The sequence below is a fragment of the Glycine soja genome, chromosome 11 (genome assembly GCF_004193775.1).
Source record: "Glycine soja cultivar W05 chromosome 11, ASM419377v2, whole genome shotgun sequence".
Lineage (NCBI taxonomy): Eukaryota > Viridiplantae > Streptophyta > Magnoliopsida > Fabales > Fabaceae > Glycine > Glycine soja.
The window spans coordinates 34,311,908-34,337,025 of record NC_041012.1 but is presented as its reverse complement, the minus strand read 5'-3'; the positions used below and the strand labels follow the sequence as shown (position 1 = coordinate 34,337,025).

The window sequence follows — 25,118 nt, the reverse complement described above, 5'->3', positions numbered from 1 at the left end:
TTTTTACAAATAATTAATAAAATATTATTTTAAAATAAGCATAAAAAACTAAATAATATTTAATTATATTATTACTTGGTCGGTTCCCAAATGATTGTATGTTTAGTTTTTAGAAAAAAAATTCAAAATGAGCGATGCTGTCATTCTTCAATGTAATATTAAAACATCTTTTTCAATTTTATCTTCAAATAAATATTATTATCTTGAAAAATTTAATAATATATTTATTAAAATTAAAAAATAAAATAAAATAATTTTATTAAAAATATTTCTTAATAAATGTTATTTTCTTTAAATACTTATTTTAGTAATGTGTAAAATAATCTCAAACATAAGTTATTTTGTGACGAAATATATTTATTAGACAAAATTATATTTTTAGTCTCCTTAATTATCTTTAATTTTGATTTTAATCATCCTTTAAATTTAGTTACCAATTTAGTCTCTCAATATTACAAATTTAAAAGTTTATTATCACAAAATAACTTTGACAAGCATGTATTATTATAATATTTTGTTTATAATTAATGAGAGAGTGACAACTCGGACCATATTTACATAATTTGATATAATTAAAAAATTAAATTTGTAAATAAATTTAAAAATGACTAAAATCAAAATTCGGAAATCAAAAATATAATTTTATGTATTTAATATCATCATTAAATGATAGTACTAAAGTAAAGATTTACAACATTTTTACTGGTTATAAGTAGAATTAATCTTGTTTTGAATTTCCAGTTTAAAATGTTGATGACGTTTGTTTCCAATTCATATATACAGATAAATTGGATACTGTGTCCCACCAAAGTCTGACTCAGGTAATCTTCGATTCTCGTGCCCATTTCCCCCATGCGTCTTGTTTGGGAACGTATCGGTGACTGTGACGCCACCACTCATCGCTCGCCACTCACCACCACCACCACCAAACACGTCACAACAACACAAATGTATGCAGCTTCCCTCAAACGACATGCTAAAAATGTCGTTTTGATGACAACCTAAACTCAACACATCACTCTCATAATGCATTTTCGGTTTCTTCTTGAACACTGAAACTTTCATTAACTTGGTGTGACTGTGACGTTGCCCTATTCAATTTCTCTCTCTCTCTCTCTCTCTCTGTCTCTATCGGTTTTGTTTATTTTTACTTTCTGAGGTTTTTCAGTTCACTGCAATCTCTGAATTTTTGCTTCTTTGGTTGGCAAATACTAATGCTTCTTAGTTCTTTCATTTCTGATTTTTGGTTTCTTCCAATTACTACATTTTTGCAGAGAATTTTTTGTTGAAACAAGATGGTGAAGAAGATCAAAAGAAAGAAGGAGGAGATTGCTGAGGACTGGTGTTTTGTGTGCAAGGATGGAGGGTTGTTAATGGTCTGTGAGTATAGGTGAGTTTCACCTCAAACATATATTTGCATGCAATTTTAATTTTAACTTTACAAAAATTAAGAATTGATAATTGTAATTGTGCACATTTTTATCTGCACATTGGTGCACATTGGTTCAATTGGAAAGCCGTACCAACTTTTAGCAATGCTCATTTCTGTCTGTGCTCAATAACTGGGAACTCAAAGCTATCTATAAAAAGATGGGGTATCTAATATGTCGTTATCAATCTACTTGTTCTCCAGTTATTATCCCTGCAAAATTGTTTTAAAGTGTCCATGATGATGTTTGCTGTTGCATACATACGCAATTTGTAGGGATGATAGTGATACCCCAGGGTACTAGCTTTAGTGTTAATCTAAGAAGCATGAACACCTCTTTAGAATGGCATGTCAACTTGTCAGACACTTTTCTCGGACGTGACACTTGTAGTTGTCGGACATGCAATTAATTAATTTTTTTACCTCTCCACTGTGTTGCAATTAATTAATTTTTTTTTTGGCTTGGACACCTCTCTGACATGGCTTGAACACAAGTCCAGAGAGTGAGCTGACACTTACTCCTGGCTAAACACTTCTCAGACACTCCTATAGTAAAAAATAAAAAAAAAAGAAAGAAAATGTGAACTTTTATTGTATTACGAGACTCATCATTTTTTTTTGGTGAGGCTCATTTTCAAAGGACTTAGCTAGTTGTTTTAACTTTTAACAGATGATTCATCTTCCTATCTTGAGATTTTTTATTTATTTATTTTTTACTTCTTTTTTTATTTTGTAAAGATTGCATTGTGAAATCATTCCTCTTAGTATGCTATCTGTGAAGATCATTATTATATATGCTGTGTCTTGGTGTTCATGTCTGTGCCTGTGTCGGAGTTGGTGCTTCGTAGGTGTTAATCATTTATATAAATTCAATTGGAGTCTGCTTCTTCGTATACAAGAAGCTATTTGTTCTCAGGACAGTGTTAGTTAGTAGTGTCTGAGCATATATTATTGTGAGAAATATGAGGTCTGTGCATCAATTTTGACTTGTGCTAGCTTTGCTGCTTTTATAAATGGTAGCAATCATTTCATACTCGTTTCCTATTTTATACTATGTACATGACCTTTCAGCAAAATTGGAAAATTGCGAGTTAGTTTTAACAAAGAAGTTGCTCATACTTTAGGCTTTGTTTATTTTTCTTTTTGTTGATATAATTGTTGTTTACTCAGAGAGGGCGAGCCCTGGTGCAGCGGTAAAGTTGTGCCTTGGTGACTTGTTGGTCATGGGTTCGAATCCGGAAACAGCCTCTTTGCATATGCAAGGGTAAGGCTGCGTACAACATCCCTCCCCCATACCTTCGCATAGCGAAGAGCCTCCGGGCAATGGGGTACGAAGTTTTTGAGGGCGAGCCCTGATGCAGCGGTAAAGTTGTGCCTTGGTGACTTGTTGGTCATGGGTTCGAATCCGGAAACAGCCTCTTTGCATATGCAAGGGTAAGGCTGCGTACAACATCCCTCCCCCATACCTTCGCATAGCGAAGAGCCTCAGGGCAATGGGGTACGAAGTTTAATATGAGGGCGAGCCCTGGTGCAGCGGTAAAGTTGTGCCTTGGTGACTTGTTGGTCATGGGTTCGAATCCGGAAACAGCCTCTTTGCATATGCAAGGGTAAGGCTGCGTACAACATCCCTCCCCCATACCTTCGCATAGCCAAGAGCCTCTGGGCAATGGGGTACGAAGTTTTTTAATTGTTGTTTACTCAGAATATTCTTCATGTTTCTTCAATCCTCTGTTAAATTAATGGCGGATCTCAATTTGGATCATTTTATAAAGATATAATTGTCCTGGAAGTAACTTTCTTTTTAACCGTTAATTCATGTTGCTTCAAGGGATTGCCTGAAAGCTTATCATCCTCGTTGCGTGGCTGAAGATGATTCCTTTTTGGATAATGAATGTAAATGGACTTGTGGTAAGCTGCTTCAACCTTTCACTCTATCCTTATTGAATGACAGTCAAATACATTTCAATATCCTTCATGCAATTGATTCCACCATGAGATATAATTACTCATCTTATATATATCTGGGAATTATGCGCAGTTGCCCCAGTTGTTCTCTTAAACACTACTCTGTGTAAACCTGCATATCTTGATTATCTCAAAAACAAAAAGTCTGTTTTATCCATGTTCAATTTCAAAGAAACTTCATATACAGTTCATTTTTATTTTCCTGGCAAAGTGATACAGCTCCATGCTTAAGTTGGCAGCATCATAGAAAATTTGGAATGTATTGGCTGACATGATAAAATGCACTTTTTCCCGTTTCCTCTCTCTGTTCATGTTTAAGAGATTATGGCAAGATGGGTTTTAATCCTTGTGTTATTGAAAGACTTTTGAATAAATTATTTTTGCAGATTCACATTCTTGCTCCCTTTGCCGGAAACCGTCAAAGTTTAAGTGTTTTTGCTGCCCAAAAGCTGTTTGTGGGAAATGCTTTTCTGATGCTGAATTTGCTATTGTCAAAGGGAACAAAGGATTTTGCACTCACTGCTCAAAACTTGCATTTCTAATTGAAGAAAATGCTGATGTTGATTCTGATGGGGTAAGATTGTTTTAAATCACATTTTATATGGAGCAAGGGAAAAAGAAAGAAAAACTCTGCAAAACTGTTTGAAATCCTAAATTTGAAAACAAAATGGAAAATTGCTATTTGTTTACCATTTATGTATTTTTACGAATTCTTTTTTTTACATGAATTACCAGTTAGTGGGAAGAATTGCAATTAAAACAAGTAAACTACACAGGATTGTTATGCTGGGGTGACAATAATAACAGGGGCACTTGTTCTCTGTGATTTTACCTGTTTATGATATCTAAATTTTTGTTTTAATGTGTTCAAAAAAACAAAATTGTTCTATTTATTTTTCCAAGAGAAACCTGGAAACATTTTCTCTAACTGTTTTATCATCATTATTTTTGTTAAAGGCAAAAATTGTTTTTGAAAACACTAAAAGGAACCAAATTGGCACTGTATTTCTTGCATTCTTATCACCTGTATGAAATGAGATTTAGCAAATAAAATCCTGCATTTTGTCCGTAAGAGTCAGTTCTAATGAATTTTAAGTTTAACTAAGTGTAATCAGTGCTAACACGTAGTCTTTTAATGTTAGATGCTTGATGCATTCTGATGAGTGGAAAGTTTCTTATGATTGGATAAGATTTCAATGTAAGCCTAGTTGTAGAATTTTACATTTTGAACTATGGTCAAGTGTAGTATCTTCTCATTTGAACTAAGAAATGTTTTATTTTATTTTTCTTGGTGGGAAACTTGGAATTTAGTAGGGATTTTTGGGAACATTTGTCTGTCTCCACTTATAAACAAATTTCTTTTTCTTTACATCACTTTATTCATTCATGCTTTTTTATTAACAGGAAAAGGTAGATTTCAAAGATCGAGATACCTATGAATGCTTATTTTCAGAATATTATGAAATCATCAAAAAAGAAGAAGGGCTGAATTCCCAACATGCATACCAAGCCCATAAATTTTTAAAGAATGGCAAAAACAAATGTGACTTGGATCCAGATGAAATAGGTGAAGGGGAAGATGATACTGGTGATTCTGAAGACGTGAGTAACTTTATAGTTTCTGATTGTGATGACCTGAATGACACAGCAGGATCAAAATCAGCGAGGAAAAAGAAGGGCATGGGAAAGCTGAAATCAATGAAAGGAAAGGTGAAAGATAAGAAGGAGTTTATTGGATGGGGTTCAAGAATGCTAATAGAATTCCTTAAATATATCGGTAAAGATACAAGCAAAGAATTTTCTGAACATGATGTTACCTCAATCATTATAGAGTACTGCAGAGAAAACAATCTTTTTGACCCTAAGAAAAAGCGAAAGATACTTTGTGATGAACAACTTAGGTCTTTAATAGGGAGGAAATCAGTAAATAAAAACAGCATACAAAATCTTCTCGCACCTCACTTTGCTGAGAATTCCGAAGAAATGGATGATATCAGTAGTAGTTCTGAAGATAGGGATTGCAATGAACCAGTCAATTTTTCAAGAAAGAGAAAATCAATTTCATGTACAGAATCTCAACATCCAAACCTAGTTTCTGAAGAGCGTCAAAGCTGTTTCGCAGCCATAGTTAGTTCAAATCTCAAGCTTGTCTATTTGAAGAGGAGTTTAGTGGATGAGCTTTCAAAGCAGCCAGAAACTTTTGATGGCAAAGTGCTAGGAAGTTATGTAAGAGTCAAATCTGACCCATATGACTATTTACAGAAGAATTCCCATCTGCTCGTTCAAGTTGTAGGTAATTGTCTTTGTGACAGCTTCAAACTGCCATCATAAGAAGTAACTGATATATTTTATAATTTTTTTTATGGGAGTAGTTAATTTTTGCTGGCTGCCAAAGGTTTTCAAATACACTACTTATAGTGTAATTAATTTATTGATGATCTTATTTCTGAAATGCCATCAGAAGTTCTATACAATAGATTTCTTGTTATGTGATTTTCCTAAAATAAAATTCGTGTTACATAATGAAGAGATGCACATGTCTGTTGCAGCTTTTAGTAAGATATCCTTGTTTTATCTAGTAAGTATTGTGGTGCATTATGCGAGTTAAAGAAAGAAAACAAAAAATTTAAAGAACTGTAGTCTGCAGGTATAGTCTATACAGACTATTTTTGTAGTAAGGTAAAATTATAGAAGATATTATACAGAATGCTTTGTTATGTCAAATTATATACACTACAACTGCTTTTTAATTTTTTTTTTACTCAGAAAACTACTGCTTTCTATTCTGATTGAATAATATTATTGTTTTTGACAAGACATTTAAGCTTGTCATAACTTTATCTCGAGCTTCAGTGGTTTTTAATATTTTAAAGATTTTTAAAAGAACTAGTGGATCATGTGTGTAATTTTGATACTAATTTGCTTCTATTGGAAGAAAAAGATATTGAGTTATACGTTGTATCCAAAGTTCATATCTAGAAAATAAAAATGAAGTATAAAATGTTAAGCATTTTGTAGTATGTGTTCTTTAGGTGCTTAGTACATTGCTGGCCGCCATACTTTTCTGAGCTTTCATAATTGACATTCTATATTTACATCAATACAGGAATAAACAGATCTTTAAACAATGGTGAAATCAACAAGGAAATTATGCTTCAGCTTTCTAATGTGCCAAAAGCTGTACCTATCTGCAAAATTTCTGATGTTGACTTTTCTGAGGTATGTATGACTACTGCTGTAATAAGATTTTGTGCTGCAATTTCCCCTGTTTCCAGAGACATTGGAGCAAAAATAAGCAACAGTTTCTAAGTAAAATTTGATATTAATGTTTTGTAAGCCATTTTTTTATCTTTTGTTAGTTGTTGAATGTTAGTTTATATAGTATTAGTTATCTGCCTAGGATCATAGTAGGGTTTCTGAGGTGATCGTTGTTTATAATTGTTAGAATTTGTTATCTCTAATATATGATCTGTATATCCTAATTCTTTACAGAAATCATACTTAACTTTCAGGATTTAGCTGCAGAGTTACCTGATCTTAGTTGTTTGTATATATATTTTCTACGGTTCATAATTATAACATTTGGATTTGGTGTTATCTGCAGGAAGAATGTCAAGATCTGTATCAGAGAATGAGAAATGGTCTGCTCAAACAGCCTACTGTAGTAAGTTTGTTGTGTATGACTTGTGAGTGATGTGTACTAGAAAAAACTTTACACTCATTGATCTGATCAAAATATTTATAAGGGCCTGTGAATCTTTTGTGAGTTTAATAATAGTTTATTATCATGTGGAGAAAAACTATGTTGTTTATGTTTGAAAATTTCTGCAAATAAAGATGAACCAAGTTTAATTATGATTAACAGTACAGTAGTACTGCATCTATGGAAGCTTTTGGAAGAGAGAGTTTAAATATGGCTTCCCAACTGTTGGCTCCATTTAATTGATCAGCTAAAGCGATGATGAGAGAGTTTTCTTACTTCCATTTTTGAAGCAAAGGGTCGGTCTTTCCTGGTTGAGGAGTGTCTCCACTCCAGTCAAGTAGCTGAGTTTATCTTTTCCGTCAAGGGCTTGATCTCATTCAATGTAGTTTCTTCCATTAAGAATTTTTAGATTATAAGCTGTAAATTAGAAACCAATGACAGAGCATTGACCACAGATGATGATATGTTGCTTCAACGCCTCTAGAATTTGCGGAAGATATGGTGGGCTAACATAGGATTACATGAGATATTTCTTATTATAAAAATATGATATTTCTTAGTATTGATTGATCATAATTACATGAGAGCTATATAGGTAGAGCTGGTTAGAAGAGATCATAACCACCATGATTACAAAATAAATATAAGGACAAGATAGAGAGAAAATAAGGGCGAATCAGATCAGATTAGATCTTGATATTAACTACCTAAATCTTCTCAAATGCTTATTTGAAATTTAAAATAAAAGTACATATAGCTGTCGACACTAACACTATAGAACCAAGTTTGAGAAACTACAATTTGTTAAATTTGTAGTTGTCTACTACTAAACGAATTTCTTCAAAATCTACCCTTAGCTAAAGTTATTCACTTGTGTTGGGAATTCTTTTGCTTGAGATACGAGTGCTGCAGATCCTTGTCATACCATTTGCTTGAAAATCCCGTATTCATTACTTCTTTTGGTAAACTCAAATCTTAGGTTAGAAACCAAAATAAGTTTTGATTTGACTCATGAGTCATGAGCATTGAAGTCAAGAGTTAATTTCATCTATTGTAAAAAGCAATGAAAGCAAGGTGTAGGGTTTGTCCTTTCACATCACACTCAATATTCCCTTCATTGATGTTTATTGTCCTGTGATTGAATCCAATATATGTCAGTAATACAGAAGGGGAAAGTGGTCTGAGATGAGTGGGTTAGTGAGGGGTTGAATGGGGGCATGACATGCTGTCGATTTACAACCATATATGATAATAAGAGAAAATAGAGGGAATTTGAGTGAAAATCGTGTGACAGAATAGACATCAGATACATGTCTATATAGGATAATTACATTAATTATACATAAATAGAGGATATTCTGTTTCCTCTAAATTAGAGATTAAGTTCATATAAAATGCAATTATTAATAGAATCAAAATATTAATTCTGATTTCCAACAATATCTATGTGTCATCAGTTCATTAAACATTTATTTTAGTTAGCCTTTTTAGAGTTTAGACCATACTGATTAAGGATCAATTTGATTAAGATTAAAAAATAAGTGATTCCAATATAAATAATCTAGTGATTATTTTTTTTTTTTTATAGATTTTAGAAAAAGCAGAATCGAATCTAACAATCATAAGAATCATTTTTTTTAAAAGAAGCAGTTGATTTTATGAGAAGTTATTCAAAACAGCTTTGGATTTTAATAAGATTTTATATTCTAGCTTCTGATTCTTTTAAAAAGCTGAAACAAACACCTAAAAAACTAAGTCCCCATTTGAAGTGGATTTTAGTTTCAAGTTTCAAAATTTCCAAAACAGAAACAATTTTTGGTTTTTAATTTATAGTTTTAGTTTTCTTTATTTCCAATTTTAAAAAACTTGTTGCCAATTTGCGATTGTCCTTTTAACTTGATGTCCCTTGCGTCTCCAAAACCGTGCTCTTAGCCTCCCCCATTTCGGCCACACAACACCTGCTCCAGCACAGAAGTTCTCTGCTTCAAAGGGTTCCTGCATTTCAATCCTACTCTGCTTATAATACACGAATGAGAGTGCGAGTAGAATTATTGCATTATTTGATACAATGTAATCAACGACGCCCCTGCTCCCTAATCAATAGCATAATAAAAATGGTTCCTGTGTTCCAAACTCTGCTGGTAATACAACATAATCAAAGCATTCTCCTTCATGCTCCACCTGCTTGGGAAATCCTTTATGGCGTGTTTGAGTTCTTGCACCCCTTGCTGTTGCACCTGTTCTTGACAAAAAATCTTGTAGAGTAGTTTGACACTGCAGGTGGCGAAGGCAAAGCAGAGGGTGAGGTCCGCGTTAGATTGGATGGGAGATGTTAGGAAGTTCCACATCACCTGCCTCAGTTCTTGGGGTGCAGCTTATATATCTGTTGGACAACTTCATTTAGTGCCAATTGGTTTTAAGTTGAAATCTAATATGGTATCAGAGCCTATAGCCCATCTTAGTTCTTGCCTATTCTAGTAGGCTTGCCTGTATTGGCAAACATCTGTGGAGGGGGGGTGTTAGGAAGTCCCACATCACCTGCCTCAGTTCTTGGGGTGCAACTTATATATCTGTTGGACAACTTCACTTATTGCTAATTGGTTTTAAGTTGAAATCTAACAGGAGAGTCCAGCACTTCGGCAACAATGATGAGGCGATTCTACTTGACACTGGAAGTGGAAATGCCAGTGGCTTGTTTGAAGAAGGGATTTGCGTTTAGTGAAGTTATAAAAAACTCAAAACTTTGGCTAAGAAACCTTTTTTGTTTTGTTTTGAAAACTGACCTAAAAGTGTTTTGAAATTGGGTTAAAAACCATTTTAACCTCAATTTTGCCAAACAGGTTTTGTTTGGAAAAGTACATTCAAAACCAAAAACCTGCGACCACCCCAAATGGGGCCTAAAAGAAGTAATTACTTTTAAAAGGACGTGATTCTTTTACTTACTATAGAAGTAACAAACAGGCCCTAAATGGATTTGTCTCATGTGAGCATTATGTTTCTTGAGTTGTAGAATAATATAATGTAATTTATTGGATTGGTACTAGTAAAATAATGTGAACATCAGATAACAACCGACTTTATGTTTGACAGCTGGAGCTTGAGCAGAAAGCCAGAACTCTACATGAAGATATAATGAAGCATGTATGTATTTATCAATACTATTTTGTCTAAATCCCTTTTGATATTATAAAGATAGAACTCAATTCAAAATGCACTTTCTTGTTGGCTAGCAATTAGACATGGTCTATGCATCATAAAATTCAACAAGGGCAAACGCTGACTCACTAATTACTCTTTTCCAAAATTATATGGTTAAAACTCACCAAACATGCACAGAATTTAGAATCTTATAATTATGAAACTCTCATAAGCACATGCCAGCAGGCACTAAACGTATTAGCCAAAGTGAATTTTGAAATCTGCACTTAAATTATTAATTTAATCCTTTATGCCTTATGCTTAGTTTTTCTAATGGCTTGTTAATATTATTGAACACCTGATTCTTCTAAACTATAAAGAACACCACACCTATAAATATTTTTTTTATACTGATATTTGTCTTTATCTTTTGCTTTATGTGGCAGTGGATCCCGAGGAAGTTAGTATTGTTACAAAACCTTATTGATCAGGCCAATGAAAAGGGGTGGAGGAGACAATATCCTTCATTTTAAATTGTTGCCTCAGATTAGTAGCTAATGGCCAAAGTATTATGAATTGTCAATTCAATGCTGATCAAGCATATCCATCTCTTAATTACTTAAAAGTGGGAGAGTTGTAAACTAAGCTGAAATCTGTTATTACTGCTTGGATTTTGATACATTTTGTATTATTCTGTATGAGTTTTATAATAGCTGTGAATTGGCAGTTTGGGCCTTGACTATATTTCCATACACTTTCTGAGTACATGGATCAAAAACTGAAGCTTGAGACACCATTGGAGCAATCACGTTTATTGAATGACATTCCAAAAGTAATTCCTGAAATAGTTGATAACACTCTGTCCCTGAAGGCTTCCCCAACGAAAGATAAGCTTGAGCAAAATGGCTTGTCAGAATTAGCCAGTGGAAAGACTTGTAACTCTGCTGGACGCCATTCCAAACACAGTGGTTTTGTTCACTGTCTAAATAATAGAACAGATGTTGCAGGTTTGCTAGGTTTTTCTGTCTAGCTACTTACTCTTTGTTTACATATCTATATCATTAACAGATATCTAACAGTCAATACAAATAAAAATCATTTTAATTATTATCCAACTGTTGTGTTGTGTTTATTTTCTGTCAGATAAATCTGATGTGGCAAATTTATTTTAAACATTTTCATTATGGTTGAAAATCAGTTTGATACAGAAAAAAGTATTCTATGTATTGACAACAAAACCAAATATTTTAATAGTTTCCTAGGGGATTTTTTTAACTAAAATAGAAATTCAGCAACAATCCATATTAATGGAAAGTTGCATTAATTGTGGTCATTCTTGACCCGCCTTAGTTGTGGCTTCTTTGGGCTGTCTTAATTGCAGCGTTGAAGAGGGTGTGTTTAGTCCCACATCGGTTAGAGATAAGGTTTAAATAAAGCTTGGACAATCCTCAACTTACAAGTTGATTTTGTAGGATGAAGTTAGGCCCAAAGCCCAAATTCTAAAACATATATCCTAATGCCCTTTGATAAAATGGTATTGCTGAATGAAATAGTAGACATTTACTTGAACTTGTTCTGGGTATCATGTTTGCTATGCATGTTCCTAAATATTTGTGGCGAGAAGCTGTCTTAATAGCATCATATTTAATAAATAAAATGTCTACTTGTTTACTGATTTTATTTAGAAAGCTTCAATCAAAGCTCTTTATCCAACTCTAGAATGTATGCTAACCTAAAAAAATATTCAGTTGTACTATCTTTGTTCATGTACACAATAATTGTAGGTCTAAACTTAATCCATGTGCTGAAGAATTTGTTTTCATTGATTATGCTCTTAATAAAAAAGGATATAACTGTTTTAGCTTTACAAGAAAAAATGCTATGTTAGTATGGATGTTACCCTTTTGGAGAACCTTTATTTCATGAAAATTGTGTTCCGGGCAAGATAAAGACTAATTAAGATAATTTTCTACATGAGTCTTTGTTAGGAACCAAAAGGTTCCAATATTAAAAGTATATTCTAGAAGAAAGAGAGATTAATTAGTTAAAGCGAGAGCCTTTATGGTTGTTACTGCAGTTATGAATGGAACCTGAGAATAGAATTGTGTTGGGTAGTGAAGGTCATTCGGGAATTGTTGTTGAGTTCTTGGTTATTCCTTTTGGGCTATAACCAATGTCTTTGCCACATTTCAATGTACAATGAACTCACGCTTGCAGCTGTATCTTCGTAAATTTGTTTTGGTGTTTTTTTATGACACACTTATATATAGCAAGACATGGCAAGAGCACTTACAACACCTTGAGTTAGTCCTTAGTACCCCTCAAAAGTCTCTATTTTATGCTAACTATAACAGTGTTTTACTGTAATGTTGTGTCTTGGATGGCCACACCAAGCCCTTATTTATAACGAGTAAATGGGATCAGTATTCATTACATAGTATCAATCAAATAATGTGTAATAAGGACTAAATCACTAATTACTATCTAATCAAATAATGATTAGATAGTAATTAAGAGATAGGGATGAGGCAGCCAAGTACCATTTCAGCCAAGCTTAAGCGCATATGATATTTTTTTGCTTACAAACATATGATACTTTCAAAAATTTAGGTGGGTATTGGACTTATGTCAAAGTTAGGCCCTATAGACAAGGGTCAATTGTGAAAAAGTTACACCAAAAGTTGGTTGTGTGTTACTATAGGCCCTTTCCAGTGGTGAAGCAAATGGGACCAGTAGCTTTTCAACTTCAGCTTCATGTTTGTCCTTTTAAGAAACCAATAGGGCAACATCCGGTTGAGCAGACTCTTCCCACACAATTATAGATTGAGACAAAAGCATTAGTTCTGGAACAACTATTGGACATGAGGAACATTTCCAAGGGAACAGATCTAGCTAAGCATGTTTTGATCCAATGGCAAAACAAACCTAAAGATGAAACTACATTGGAGGATCTCCAATTTGTTAGAACAATTTCCCTAGTTCAACCTTGAGGACAATGTTTAGCAAACCGGGGGAGATATTGTTAGGAACCCAAGGTTCTAATATTTAAAGTATATACTAGAAGAGTGATTAGTTAGTTAAAGGAAGAATATTTATGGTTGTTACAACAATTGAGTGGGACCTTGGGTATTGATAGGGACTTGGGTATGGTGGGGTGCCAAAGTTACTCATCGTGTAGTATGGGATGCTCAATGGAGTATTTAAGTACTTGGTTCTCCCCCCTATGATAGAGACTTGTGTACTATTGATAGAACACTGAAATTTGAGATTTAGGCACACTAATGAAACAAAAATTTACAACAAAAGATGTCCTAAAGTTGTAACCACTCCTATAGAGAATAACTCTGTCCAAAGAACTTCCAAATACACTCTTCTGGCCAATCCTTTCCTCTATGGCATTTTTATACAAATGTTTCATAATATTTGCTCCTATGAAACTTAATAACTGTCTACCATCATACCATACAAATAATTGTTCCTTGTTAGGAAGTCCCCTATTGCATGCCTCAACTATCGAGGTGCAACTTTAATAATGTTAGGAATCTCTTCCTGAGATTAGAATACTGAAATCATAACAAAGAAAAATCTCTCTCACAGAAGAGAAGGATACTGAAACTTCGTCTAAATTGAACAAAGAACCAAGGTAAACAAGTTTACCCCCAAAAGGAGCACTCTCCTTTTCTCACTGGAACTCCCAATTACAAAGATTTTCCAAACATATCCCCTCATCTACAACAAAAGGACTATTTATAGGAAAACAAATAACAAGTGTTTGCCCCTTTATATCCTATATCGGATCCTTTCTTCCTTCTATAATAAACCTGTAGAGGTTTATCATAGTTATAGTGCATCCCAAAATCATTCCCAACAATTCTCCCTTCCTCATAAACAACCATGTCCTCAAGGTTGAAATCGGGAAACTGATTTCTGATGGAGAAGGTGTCTTCCCAAGTAGCTTCCTCCGGGAGCTTTCCTTGCCAATGGACCAGCACCTGGGGGACTTTTGTCCCTCAGAGATTGACTGCTCTAGTACCCAAAATCTGGAAAGGCTGGTAAATCTCGGTTGTGCCCTGCAATTCTGTTGGAAGTTCAGGTTCAACTGGATGGTGCCCTATTGCCTTCTTATGCTGGGATACATTTAATACTGGTTGTATCTGAGCCTGCTCTGGAAGTTGTAATTTGAAGGCTACAGCTCCCATTTCTTTTAATACCAAATAAGGTCCATAATACTTGACCGCTAGTTTAGGATGTATCTTGGTAGGCATGGAAATTTGTCTATGAGGCCTGATTTTGAGATAAACCCAATCTCTTGGCTGAATTTGAGAGATTTTCCTATGCACATTTGCATAATGAGCCATCTGATTTTGTGCTTTCTCTAAATGGAATTTAAGCTACTTCAAAGCCTCATCTCTGTCCATGAGGTCTTGTGCAACAGCTTCCACTAGCGTTTCTCCAGGAACAATCCTAGCGAAAGAAGGTGGTGGCCTCCCATAAACCACTTCAAATGGTGTGCAGCGTGCTGCCCCTTGGAAGCTAGTATTATACCAGTATTCAGCCCAAGGTATGAATCCTGCCCAGGATTTTGGCTGCTCGGAACAAAAACACCAGAGATAAGTCTCCAAGGTTCTGTTAAGGACCTCTGTTTGTCCATCAAACTCAGGGTGGTAGGCTGTACTCATGTTCAAAGTAGTTCCCTGTAATCTGAAAAGTTCCTGCCATAATTGACTCATGAAGGTGGGATCCCTGTCACTAACAATAGAGATTGACACTCCATGTAATCTGATGATTTCTTTAACAAAAATCTCAGCTATGGACCTAGCAGTAAATGGGTGTTTGATCAAAATGAAATGTCCATATTTACTCAACCTATCCACTACTACGAGCACAACATGAAAGCCTTTTGATTTAGGAAGTCCCACAATGAAATCCATGCTGATTTTTTCCCATATGGCCTTAGGAATGGGTAAAGGTTGCAGTAACCCTGCTGGAGAGGGAGCCTGATATTTAATCCTTTGACACACATGGCAGGCTGCTACAAAATTAGTGATTGTCCCCTTCATGCCAATCCAGAAAAGGGATTGAGCCATCCTTCTATAAGTTCTGTAGATACCTAAATGGCCACCTATAGGAGAAGTATGGAATTCCTGTAGGAGTTTAGGGATCCATGTTGAATCTGGTGATAAAACTAACCTGCCTTTATAGTAGAGTTTGTCATGCTCCAAGGTATATTGAGGATGTGAGTCAGGGTCTACTTTTAAGTCCTCTAGAATTTTGGCTAAGACAAGATCCTTTTTAACTTCCTCGGTTCCTCCATCAATTTCTGCAATGTCAGGCCAGAAGGGCCTTGATATTCCTTGTAGTTCTTTATCTTCATCCCTCCTAGATAACACATCAGCAACTCTATTTGAAGCTCCAACCTTGTACACAATTTCAAACTCATACCCCAATAATTTTGCCAACCAGTTTTGTTGATTCTGAGTTGTTATTCTTTGCTCCAAGAGGTACCTTAGACTCTTCTGATCAGTAAACACAGTGAATTTCTGACCTAAGAGATAAGGCCTCTAGTGTTGAATTGCTAGAACTAGGGCCATTAATTCTTTTTCATAAATTGATTTAGTGAGTGTTGAATCTGCCAAAGCCTTGCTGAAATAAGCAATAGGCCTTTTTTCTTGAGTTAATACAGCCCTTACTCCCTTTCCCGATGCATCACATTCTATGGAGAATTTTTTTTAGAAATCTGGCATTGATAGTACAGGAGCTGTGGTGACAGCCTACTGCAACTGGGTAAAGGCCTCAGTACTTTTACTAGTCCACTTGAAATTTTTCTTCTTCAATATATCAATTAGGGTCGAGCTATTTGTCCATAGTTGCAAATGAATCTTCTATAGTACCTGGTAAGTCCCAAAATCCCTCTCAAAGCTTTAAGAGTCTTGGGTAAAGGTCACCGCAAAACAGCTTCAATCTTTTGGGGATCCATTGATACCCCATCCTTAGAGATAATATGCCCAAGGTATCCTATCTTAGTTTTTCCAAAAGTACACTTCTTCTGATTGACAAAGAAAAAATGTTTTGATAGTCTGGCCAGCACTTGTCTCAAGTGTTTTAAATGATCTTCCCATGTTTTCCTGTAAACCAAAATATCATCAAAGAAAACCAAGACATACCATCGAAGAAAAGGCTTAAGGGTGGCATTCATAGCACATTGGAAAGTTGCGGGAGAATTTGTTAATCCAAATGGCATTACTAGAGATTCGTAATGCCTTTGATGAGTTCTGAAAGCTGTTTTTGGAATGTCTGGCTCGTGCTTTCTTATTTGGTGGTATCCAGCCCTTAAATCTATTTTGGAGAAATACACAGCTCCACTTAGTTCATCCAACAATTCCTCTATCACTGGATTTGTCTGGTATTGTAGCTTTGTTTAGAGCCCAGTAGTCCACACAAAATCTCCAACTTCCATCCTTCTTCTTCACCAAGATAACTGGACTGGAATATGGGCTGTTGCTGGGTCTAATGATTCTTGAAGCCAGCATCTCAGCTACCTGGGTTTCTATCTCATTTTTCTGCAAGTGGGGATAACGACAAGGCCTTACATTAACTGGATCTGTCCCGACTTTAATTGGAATTCGGTGATCTATCTCTCTAGGTGGTGGCAACCCTTTTGGTTCATGAAAAACTGTTGCAAATTCAGATAATACCCCTTGTAATTGTCTGGTTTGGTCTGCTGTCAGCCCTTCCTCTTCTATATTACTTTCTCCACAACCCAGAGCATAGACATTATGTCTACTTCTGCCTTGGCAAGTTTCTTAAGTGCCTTGGAAGAAATCATTGCCTGGGACAGTTTGGGATCTCCTTGTATGATCATATTCTGTCCTTGATGAATGAAGGACATGCTTAGGGTCTGCCAATTTGCTTTAATTTCCCCCAAAGTGGCCAGCCAGGCCACACCAAGAATCAAGTCAACTCCTCCTAAGTTAAACAAAAAGAAATCTCCTTTTATCATACATGGCCCCGACTGCACCTTCAGGTTCTGGCAGCAACCTTGAGTGGATTTTCTATTCCCATCCCCTAATCTTATATAATAGGGTTTGGTTGATTCAAGCTTGAGTCCCAATTTTTTCACCAATTTGCTGGTTATAAAATTGTGACTTGCTCCGCTATCTATCAAAATCAACACTTCTTGCCCCTGCAATTCACCTTTTAACTTCATAGTTTGAGGTTGTGTTAATCCTCCTGCTAAACATACTGAAAGATCCATCCATTGGCATTCCACATCAGGAGCTTCCTCTCTCTTTTCCTCATGTTCATTCTCCTCTTCCATTCTTGAAATCTCTCCATTATCATCCATCTACTCATCCTCGGCCAAGATTAACACCCTCATGGTTTTTTCGGGACAGCGATGACCTAGTCCAAAAGCATTTCCACAATGATAACACCTTCCTTCGTCTCTCCTCTTGACATATTCAGCATAAGGAATGGTTCGAGTTCCCCTGCTTCTAGAGAAACTTGGTTTGGCCACTGAAGACATGGATCCTTGTGAATTCCGAGTCCCACCGTTGGATGCTTGGGCACTATTTGCACCTCCAAACGCCCTTGCACGAGGTATAACTCCACCGCCAACTTGGTACCTAAAACCTGCACCTGAACTTGCCCCTCGTCCCTATGTGTTCCCATAGCTCCGCATCTGTTTCATTGCTTCTTTAACGTCACATGCTACCTCCATGGCTCCTGTGAGGTCCCTAGGGTCATGTGGGCGAACCAGACTTCTAATATCTTGGCGCAGAGCAACCAAGAAATACCCCAATATTTGGTCCTCCGCCCTAGGTTTGGGCTTGAGCAACCAAAAGCTCAAATTCTTGAACATACTCCTCGACTCCTCCGGTTTGCTTTAGAGAAGCCAGTCTTTCATATACTGTTCCTCTCCCGTTTCCTTCAAACCTTCTTATCAAAGTGTCTGCAACTTATTTCCAAGACAGATTCTTGGATTTTAGATGCCAGTACTGAAACCAATGTATTGCATTTCCTTGCATACTAATGAATGCTAGCCTTAACCTCTCCGAGGGTTTAACTTGCTGCACCTCAAAGAATTTTTCAGCTCTAGCCATCCACCCCAAAGGATCGTGACCTTCAAAAGTGGGTAATTCTACTTTCTTGATCCAAGAACGAAGGGGCACATCTTTATCTTCCTTAGTTTTGCCACTCTCCTCTTCTTCCCAAGGCCTTTCATTCTTGTTCATAGAATGGTCTCCCACTACTGAAAGTGTTTTCTTGTTCATTTGTAACAACAAATCTTTGATGAAATCTATACCTGCCTTCATCTCTGTCAACTTCTCCCCGTGTACATCAATTGCCTTCTCCAACGCTCCAACCCAATTCTCCATTGTGATGATGTTGTATCCGGCAGGTCAGACCAATTTGTTAGGAATCTCCTTTTGAGATTAGAATACTGAAATCCTAACCAAGAAAACTCTCTCTCACAGAAGAGAAGAATATTGAAACTTCCTCTAAATTGAACAAAGAACCAAGAACACAATAGAACCAAGGTAAACAAGTTTACCCCCAAAAGGAGCACTCTCCTTTTCTCATTGGAACTCCCAGTTACAAAGATTTTCCAAACAGATCCCCTCATCTACAACAAAAGGACTATATAAAGGAAAACAAACTTCCTAATAGACTTAATAACAAACTGTAACAGATTTCTATCAAAAGCTAACTAACAAACTAATAACAAATATAACAAACTCTTAATCGTTAGTCGATTACAAGTGTTTGCCCCTTTATATCCTATATTGGATCCTTTCTTCCTTCTATAATAAACCTGTAGAGGTTTATCATAGTTATAGTGCATCCCAAAATCATTCCCAACAGATAACTTCACTTAATGCTAATTGGTTTTAAGATGGAATCTAACATGGAATCAGAGCCTATAGTCCACTTTGTAAATTGCCTATTCTAGTAAGCTCACTTGTTTTGGCAGACATTTGTGGAGGGTGTGTTAGGAAGATCCACATCGCCTACATCAATTATCGGGATGCAGTTTATATATCTGTTGGACACCTTCACTTAATGCCAATTGGTTTTAAGATGAAATTTAACATTCCTAAAATACATAAGTACGTAACTAGACCTAATAAAACAATACACACATTTAATAATATGTAACTTCTCCTAATTTTTGCCAATAACTTTCATAATTACCCCTAATCCCAGCAATTATGGGGTGTCCAAGTCCCAATATTTAAGTGTTTGGTTCTCCCCCCCTTAATAGGTAGCTTTTAAGGGAGGGTTCTCCAAGTGCTTGAATGCTTATCAATTGGAATCAGAGCAAGGTTATTGGTGTTTAGGAAAGGGCTACCCACTAAGGGGGTTAACCGGAAAGGTTGAGTGAAGCGTCGTAGAGTGTCAGCTGCGGAGACATCAGCTCTTAGGGGCGGTGCTATGATAGGGACTTAGGTATTATGGGGTGTCTAAGTCCCACATCAAGTAGCATGGGATGTTCGGTAAAGTATTTAAGTGCTTGGTCCCCCCTACACAAACACAACTAGCTTTTAAGGAGAGGATTCTCCAAGTGCTTGGGTGCTTATCAGGTAATCAGGGGCATTTGAGAATTGTTGTATGAGAACTGTATTGCAGTTGTTTGAAGGGAACTTTTCCTTGGCAGAGCAATAACTGTAATTTTGTTGCTGATTCTTTCCTTTCATTTGTTCTTTTCCTCTCTGACTGCTTTTTGAGAACCAATCAGTTTTTATCTTATCCTATCTTGTATTCTATTGCTCCAGTTGAAATAATTGCTCAAGATGGAATGGCATCATTAGATAGTTCTCAGACAGGGGGAGAAAAACCACTGTCAAATAAGGTGCAACATGTTTATACACGAAGGAAACTACAACAGAAGAAAGTACAGCCTATCATCCCGACACTAGAACAAATAGATTTCCTAATCTCTTCTGAAATTGTTCCAGGTAATACTGAACCCCCTTATTCTAATTCAAATTCTAATACCCCTATAGCCTTTAGGAAAGGTGTTAGTGTTTGTACTAGGAAAAGTGCTAGAACTTGCAGCAGAAATCACCCTATTTCTTAGTTCATCTCTTATCAAACTTGGTCTCAAACATAAAGCTTTTCCCTTCTAGAATTACCAATCTGTTTGTTCCAAGAAACATTTAGGAAGCTCTAGTTGATCTAAATTGGAAATTAGCAGTTATGGAGAAAATGAATGCTCTTAAAAGGAATGGGACTTGGGACATTGTTGATTTCCCTAATGATAAGGGGACAAGAGGTTGTAAATGGGTTTTCACTATCAAACATAAGGCTGATTTAAGTATAGACACGTTGAAAATCTGATATAGAATTTAGGTGGGAAAGAGAAAGAATGAGAAAGAAAGAGGGGAAGAGAGAAGAAAACAGAATAGAGAGGATAAAGGAAAGAGAAGAGAAACAGAGAGGTCAAAGAACTGTGCACCGCACTTTTGTTCTTATCATTCAGTCTACATTCAGTCTGTCTAAAAGACAACAGCCCAACCTTATTTATAGACAGCTACCCAACAGCCATAAAATCCTAACTAACAGTAGCTTACTAACTAACTAACATCTTTTTCTTATATATATTTACATATCAAAATCAGAATAGAATACTGTATTAATTATTAATAGTAGTTTATAAGCACATAATCTTTGATTTAGAGGAAACGGAATATCCTCTATGTATATATAATTAAGGAAATTAGCCTATATAAACATGCATACGCTGTGTATTCAAATACTTGGCTTTCAGTGTTGAAAACCAGAATATAATATTTTGTATTTATTAATAATAGCAATTTATAGGAAAATAATCTTTGATTTATAGGAAACAAAATATCCTCTATCTATGTATATTAGCCTATATAAACACAAATCCGCTGTGTATTCAAACACAGTTTTCAGTCAATTATTCCTCTGTTTCTCCTATTTTAACAAAACAGATAGAAGGGAAGATTAGTGGCAGAAGGGTTTACTCAAACCTGTGGAGTTGATTGTCAAGAAACATTTGTGGCAGTTTCTAAAATTAACTCTTGTCCTATGCTGTAAATTGCAATTGGCCTCTACATCTATTGGATGCAAAAAATATGTTCCTAAATGTGGATTTGGAGTAAGTGTTTGAGTCATCTGCCTTTTTTAAGGAAATTTAAAAAGAAATCAAGTGTGAAGATTAAGAAAATCATTATATGGACTGAAAACAATCCCTAAGAGCTTGGTTTGAACTTTTGGGATTGTTTTAGATGTCATGGCTACACTCAAAGCCAGACTGAGTACATCATGATTTACAAACATACACTAGTAAAATTGCTGTCTTCATCACATATTGTTAGAAGGCGAAACTTCAGCAGCCACAAGCCCTTCACCTTGAGAACAAGTTGAAACTTCCGGGGCTAGTGGGGAGTATTGTCAGGCATCTGTTAGTATTAGATATCTGTTAGCATTTGTTAATAATTGTTAACGAGAGTTAGTAAATTAGTTGGGCTGAGATGATTAGAAGAATTAAGGCATGTTGCCTATAAATAGGAAGAGGGGTTGAGGGGAAGAGATGTCTTTGTCATTTGTAAGAGGAAATTAGGGCCTTTTGGTATTGGGAGGTGTGGACCCTCGTAGTTTTGTATTGTAAATTGGCGAGATCTTCCCCATTCTTTTTGTTGGTGCAATTGGTGGTGATGGTTCTGCAATAAAGAAGAGAGAAGGCACAAATCTCTAAGGCATGTGTAAACACTAACTTTTAGGTTCGATTTGCCCACACCAATCTCTAGAAATTGGATACAATAGGATGTCTTGGCAAATCTCCTTTAGGATACAATAGAGTCTCTTGATATGGTTTGCACACCCACAACAAGCGTATCGTCAATGAGAGTTTACAAAATGTTAGGAAGTCCCACATTGTCTGTCTCAATTCTTAGGGTGCATCTTACATATCTATTGAGCAAATTCACTTAGAGCCAATTGGTTTTAAGCTGAAATCTAATATAGAATGATAATTTCCTTAGTTCTCTCTGCACACAAGGGAATAAAGGAAATGATATGCCAATATGGATACAAAGAATCTGTTGGGTTGTGTCCTTTTTCTGCATGTAGATTGGTTCTATTTATAGACCATCTCATGTCTTTTAGTAAAGAGATTTAACCTTTCAAAGAGACACATCTCTTGACTCTTGGTGAAGAGTCACATCTCACAACCCTTGATGAGGAGTCACACCTCATGACCCTTGGTGAAGAGTCACAACCTTTCATTCTGAAAATCTCTCAAACTTTTTCTAATAAAGATACCAGGTTTCTATCTGGGAGTATATATTGATGCAAAATGGACTGTTAACATTACCGGATAGAAGGTCCACTTCAGTGTATCTTTATTGGAGGAAGTCTAGTTACTTGAAGAAGTAAAAAACAATATGTGGTTGCTTGGAGCAGGGAAGAGCTGAATACACAGCTCAATGGCACAAAGGATTTGTGAATGTTTGTGGATTAACAAATTATTAAGGGAGCTAAAGTTCATAGTCCTGCACCAATGAGACTATTGTGACAATAAATCTGCTATTTCTATTGTTTACAAATTTGCAATCAAGTTCTACATGCCAGCTTGAGGGGAAGTGTTGATTGTGTGAATTAGAATATTCTTTTTTATTGTAAATATGTTGTGATTAAACAGGCCAGCTCAGTAAGTAATTTGCTAATAACTTCCTATTTTAAAGGGATCTGTTTCCTTAATTATTGGAAATTGCTCCCTAATATTCTGCAGTGTCTCTAATATGTAGAGAATACTGTACATTTGAAATAATATACACAATTTTTTTAAGTTTTTCTGTTTTAAACCACCGAATTCATGTTTTACTCAGATGAAGGTCACTTGGATTAATTAGCTTTTAATGTGAATTTTATGAATCTTTTTATTATTTCATTCCTATATTTAGTCTACCATAGCAATCTATAGATGTGTATGCCTTTCACTGTAAAAAGTGATTTTTGCTTGCTTTCATTTTGTTTTTAAAAGTTATTAAGCCAGCAACAGTTTGTGTAGATAAAGTATTTTTAAAATGTCACTCACTATATGCATTGTGTTAATTTTCATGGCTTAGGTCCAAAATTTGCAGTAAAGGAAAACCAAGATGATACAGCCTTTCCTGTTGCCTCTGTTGAGAATTTGTTTGCCGATACGTCTTCCCAGGATAAAGGCACTTCTCAAAGAAATCTGCCTCAGTCTGCCTCAAAAGCAAGGCAAGATGGTCCCGAGGCTACACATTTTGAAGAATTAATCAATCCAGCAAAGCAAGATGATCCTGAGGCTACACTCTTTGAAGAATTAAGCAATCCTGCAAAATATGGCTTGTGTCAACCAAGGAACACTGAATCTGGTTCTGTTATCATAAATGGCAGAAATCTGAGTGGTACTGGATATGCTGAACAAATAATAAAGGAAAAGCAAAGCATTCCTGTTGTGAGTGTCAATGACAAACAGGATATGGGTATCTCAGCTATTCCAGTTGAAGAACAGGAAATTAGCATTTCAACGACAAATGTCATTGTGTTAAGTGACGATGATGAACAAGAGGCCAATGCTGCAGATAATTCAATGGGAAGAAAGGTGGTGGAGAGTCCTGAAAATTCTATTTGGTATTGTGTAGGTCCTTATGGTAAAAAAGGAGGACCCTTCTCAATGTCTGCACTCAAACGTTGGAGTGATAGTGCCTCACATCCCTTAGAATTCAAGGTCTGGAAGACAGGTCAGAGTGAAACGGAGGCAATACCTCTCACTGTTGCGCTTAACCGAATTTTCTCAAGTATGTAGGTAAATGGGAATGAAGGGGGAAATCACTTCCTTAATTTAAGTACATAAACAGTGTTAATATAGAATCAAGTACTTAGAGTTTTATGCCTTCCAAAAAAAAAAGTGCTCCAGAGTTTTAACCAAATACAATAGTTGCTTGTGTGGAATGCTGCCAAGTTAAAAGTACTTAATATATGATTTTGTTTTCTTTTGGTTGTAAATTTGACCAATAAAATTACAAACCAAAGTTTGTATGCTTTGTGCATCTTGGTCATGCAATTTGAGCACAGACTGGGAATTCAACCCAGTGAAAGTTTTAAAGTTGTTGGATTTGCTTATGGAATCCCAACATGTATTCGTTGTGCCTTTGGTCTTGTAACCACAATTGGTTTTTGCTTATAGTTATCAGAGCTTTCTTGGAAAACAACGATGCTATAACAAAAACCACCGTGGAAAACCCGAGCAATATCTAATGATCTGTGTGCAAAAGAAGGACTAGCTTTCTGCATAAAAGCGCAATCCAACTTTTTATTTTGGATGTTCAGCAGTTATTTTTTATATTCAACTTTTATCTTTGTTTATATTAAAGATACAAGTATTTGTAACAAACACACACACACAGCGTGCAAAGGCATCTCAACGCTAGTGGCCAAAGTTGCATTTGGATCCTAGCTAGTTGCAGCACGAGAGTAATTTTACAAGGGCAATTCTTCCTCACCCCTTCATATATCTATACCCCTTTTAACTTAAAAAAACAAAATTATCCACCCTAAAATACCCGTCACTCATCACTCTAAACCCTAATACCTTGTTGGTGCATCCCCTTCTTAGATTGTGACCTGTCGCCGCCGCAACTGCCGACCCTGGCATTAGATGTCAACCACCATGTATCTCCCCTTTCGCCAAACAATTTTTTTTCATGATTGTTCTTTTGGAATACCTATTCCAGAAAGGTCTTGTGTGCTACGGATTGATGAACCCATAAGCATTCACCCTAATTGTGTATTTTTTAGATCACATGAGTTTTACCTCTTTCGAAATAGGTATTCCAAAATGCCTAATCGTAATCCAAGATGTACCCAAAAAGGGGTGTC

At 35.8% G+C, this 25,118-nt stretch overlaps 1 protein-coding gene across 3 annotated transcripts; it reads left to right on the top strand.

Annotated features, from left to right (window-relative positions):
- Positions 1-801: 801 nt before the first annotated feature.
- Positions 802-24,390, top strand: LOC114376918 (uncharacterized protein At5g08430-like). Of its 3 annotated transcripts, none has more exons than XM_028335244.1 (12): positions 802-950; positions 1,275-1,390; positions 3,258-3,337; positions 3,781-3,968; positions 4,799-5,687; positions 6,501-6,613; positions 6,999-7,058; positions 10,188-10,238; positions 10,682-10,752; positions 10,989-11,242; positions 20,012-20,194; positions 23,336-24,390. In XM_028335244.1, the coding sequence occupies exons 2-12, from the start codon at positions 1,296-1,298 to the stop codon at positions 24,043-24,045; spliced, it is 2,694 nt and encodes an 897-aa protein (XP_028191045.1). In that variant the 5' UTR covers positions 802-950; positions 1,275-1,295; the 3' UTR covers positions 24,046-24,390. The 3 variants fall into 3 exon arrangements, with proteins under 3 accessions (XP_028191045.1, XP_028191044.1, XP_028191046.1); XM_028335243.1 differs by lacking the exon at positions 802-950 and adding an exon at positions 1,006-1,159; XM_028335245.1 differs by lacking the exons at positions 802-950; positions 20,012-20,194 and adding an exon at positions 1,006-1,159.
- The last annotated feature ends 728 nt before the right edge of the window (positions 24,391-25,118 follow it).

What these genes read in the sequence shown, in the direction of transcription:
- LOC114376918 (XM_028335244.1), top strand. Translation starts at nt 1,296, where the DNA reads ATGGTGAAGAAGATCAAAAGAAAGAAGGAGGAGATTGCTGAGGACTGG. An exon ending in ATGAAGATATAATGAAGCAT is followed by an intron (nt 10,239 to 10,681) that starts GTATGTATTTAT and finishes TTTATGTGGCAG; the next exon opens with TGGATCCCGAGGAAGTTAGT. An exon ending in GAAAAGGGGTGGAGGAGACA is followed by an intron (nt 10,753 to 10,988) that starts ATATCCTTCATT and finishes ATATTTCCATAC; the next exon opens with ACTTTCTGAGTACATGGATC.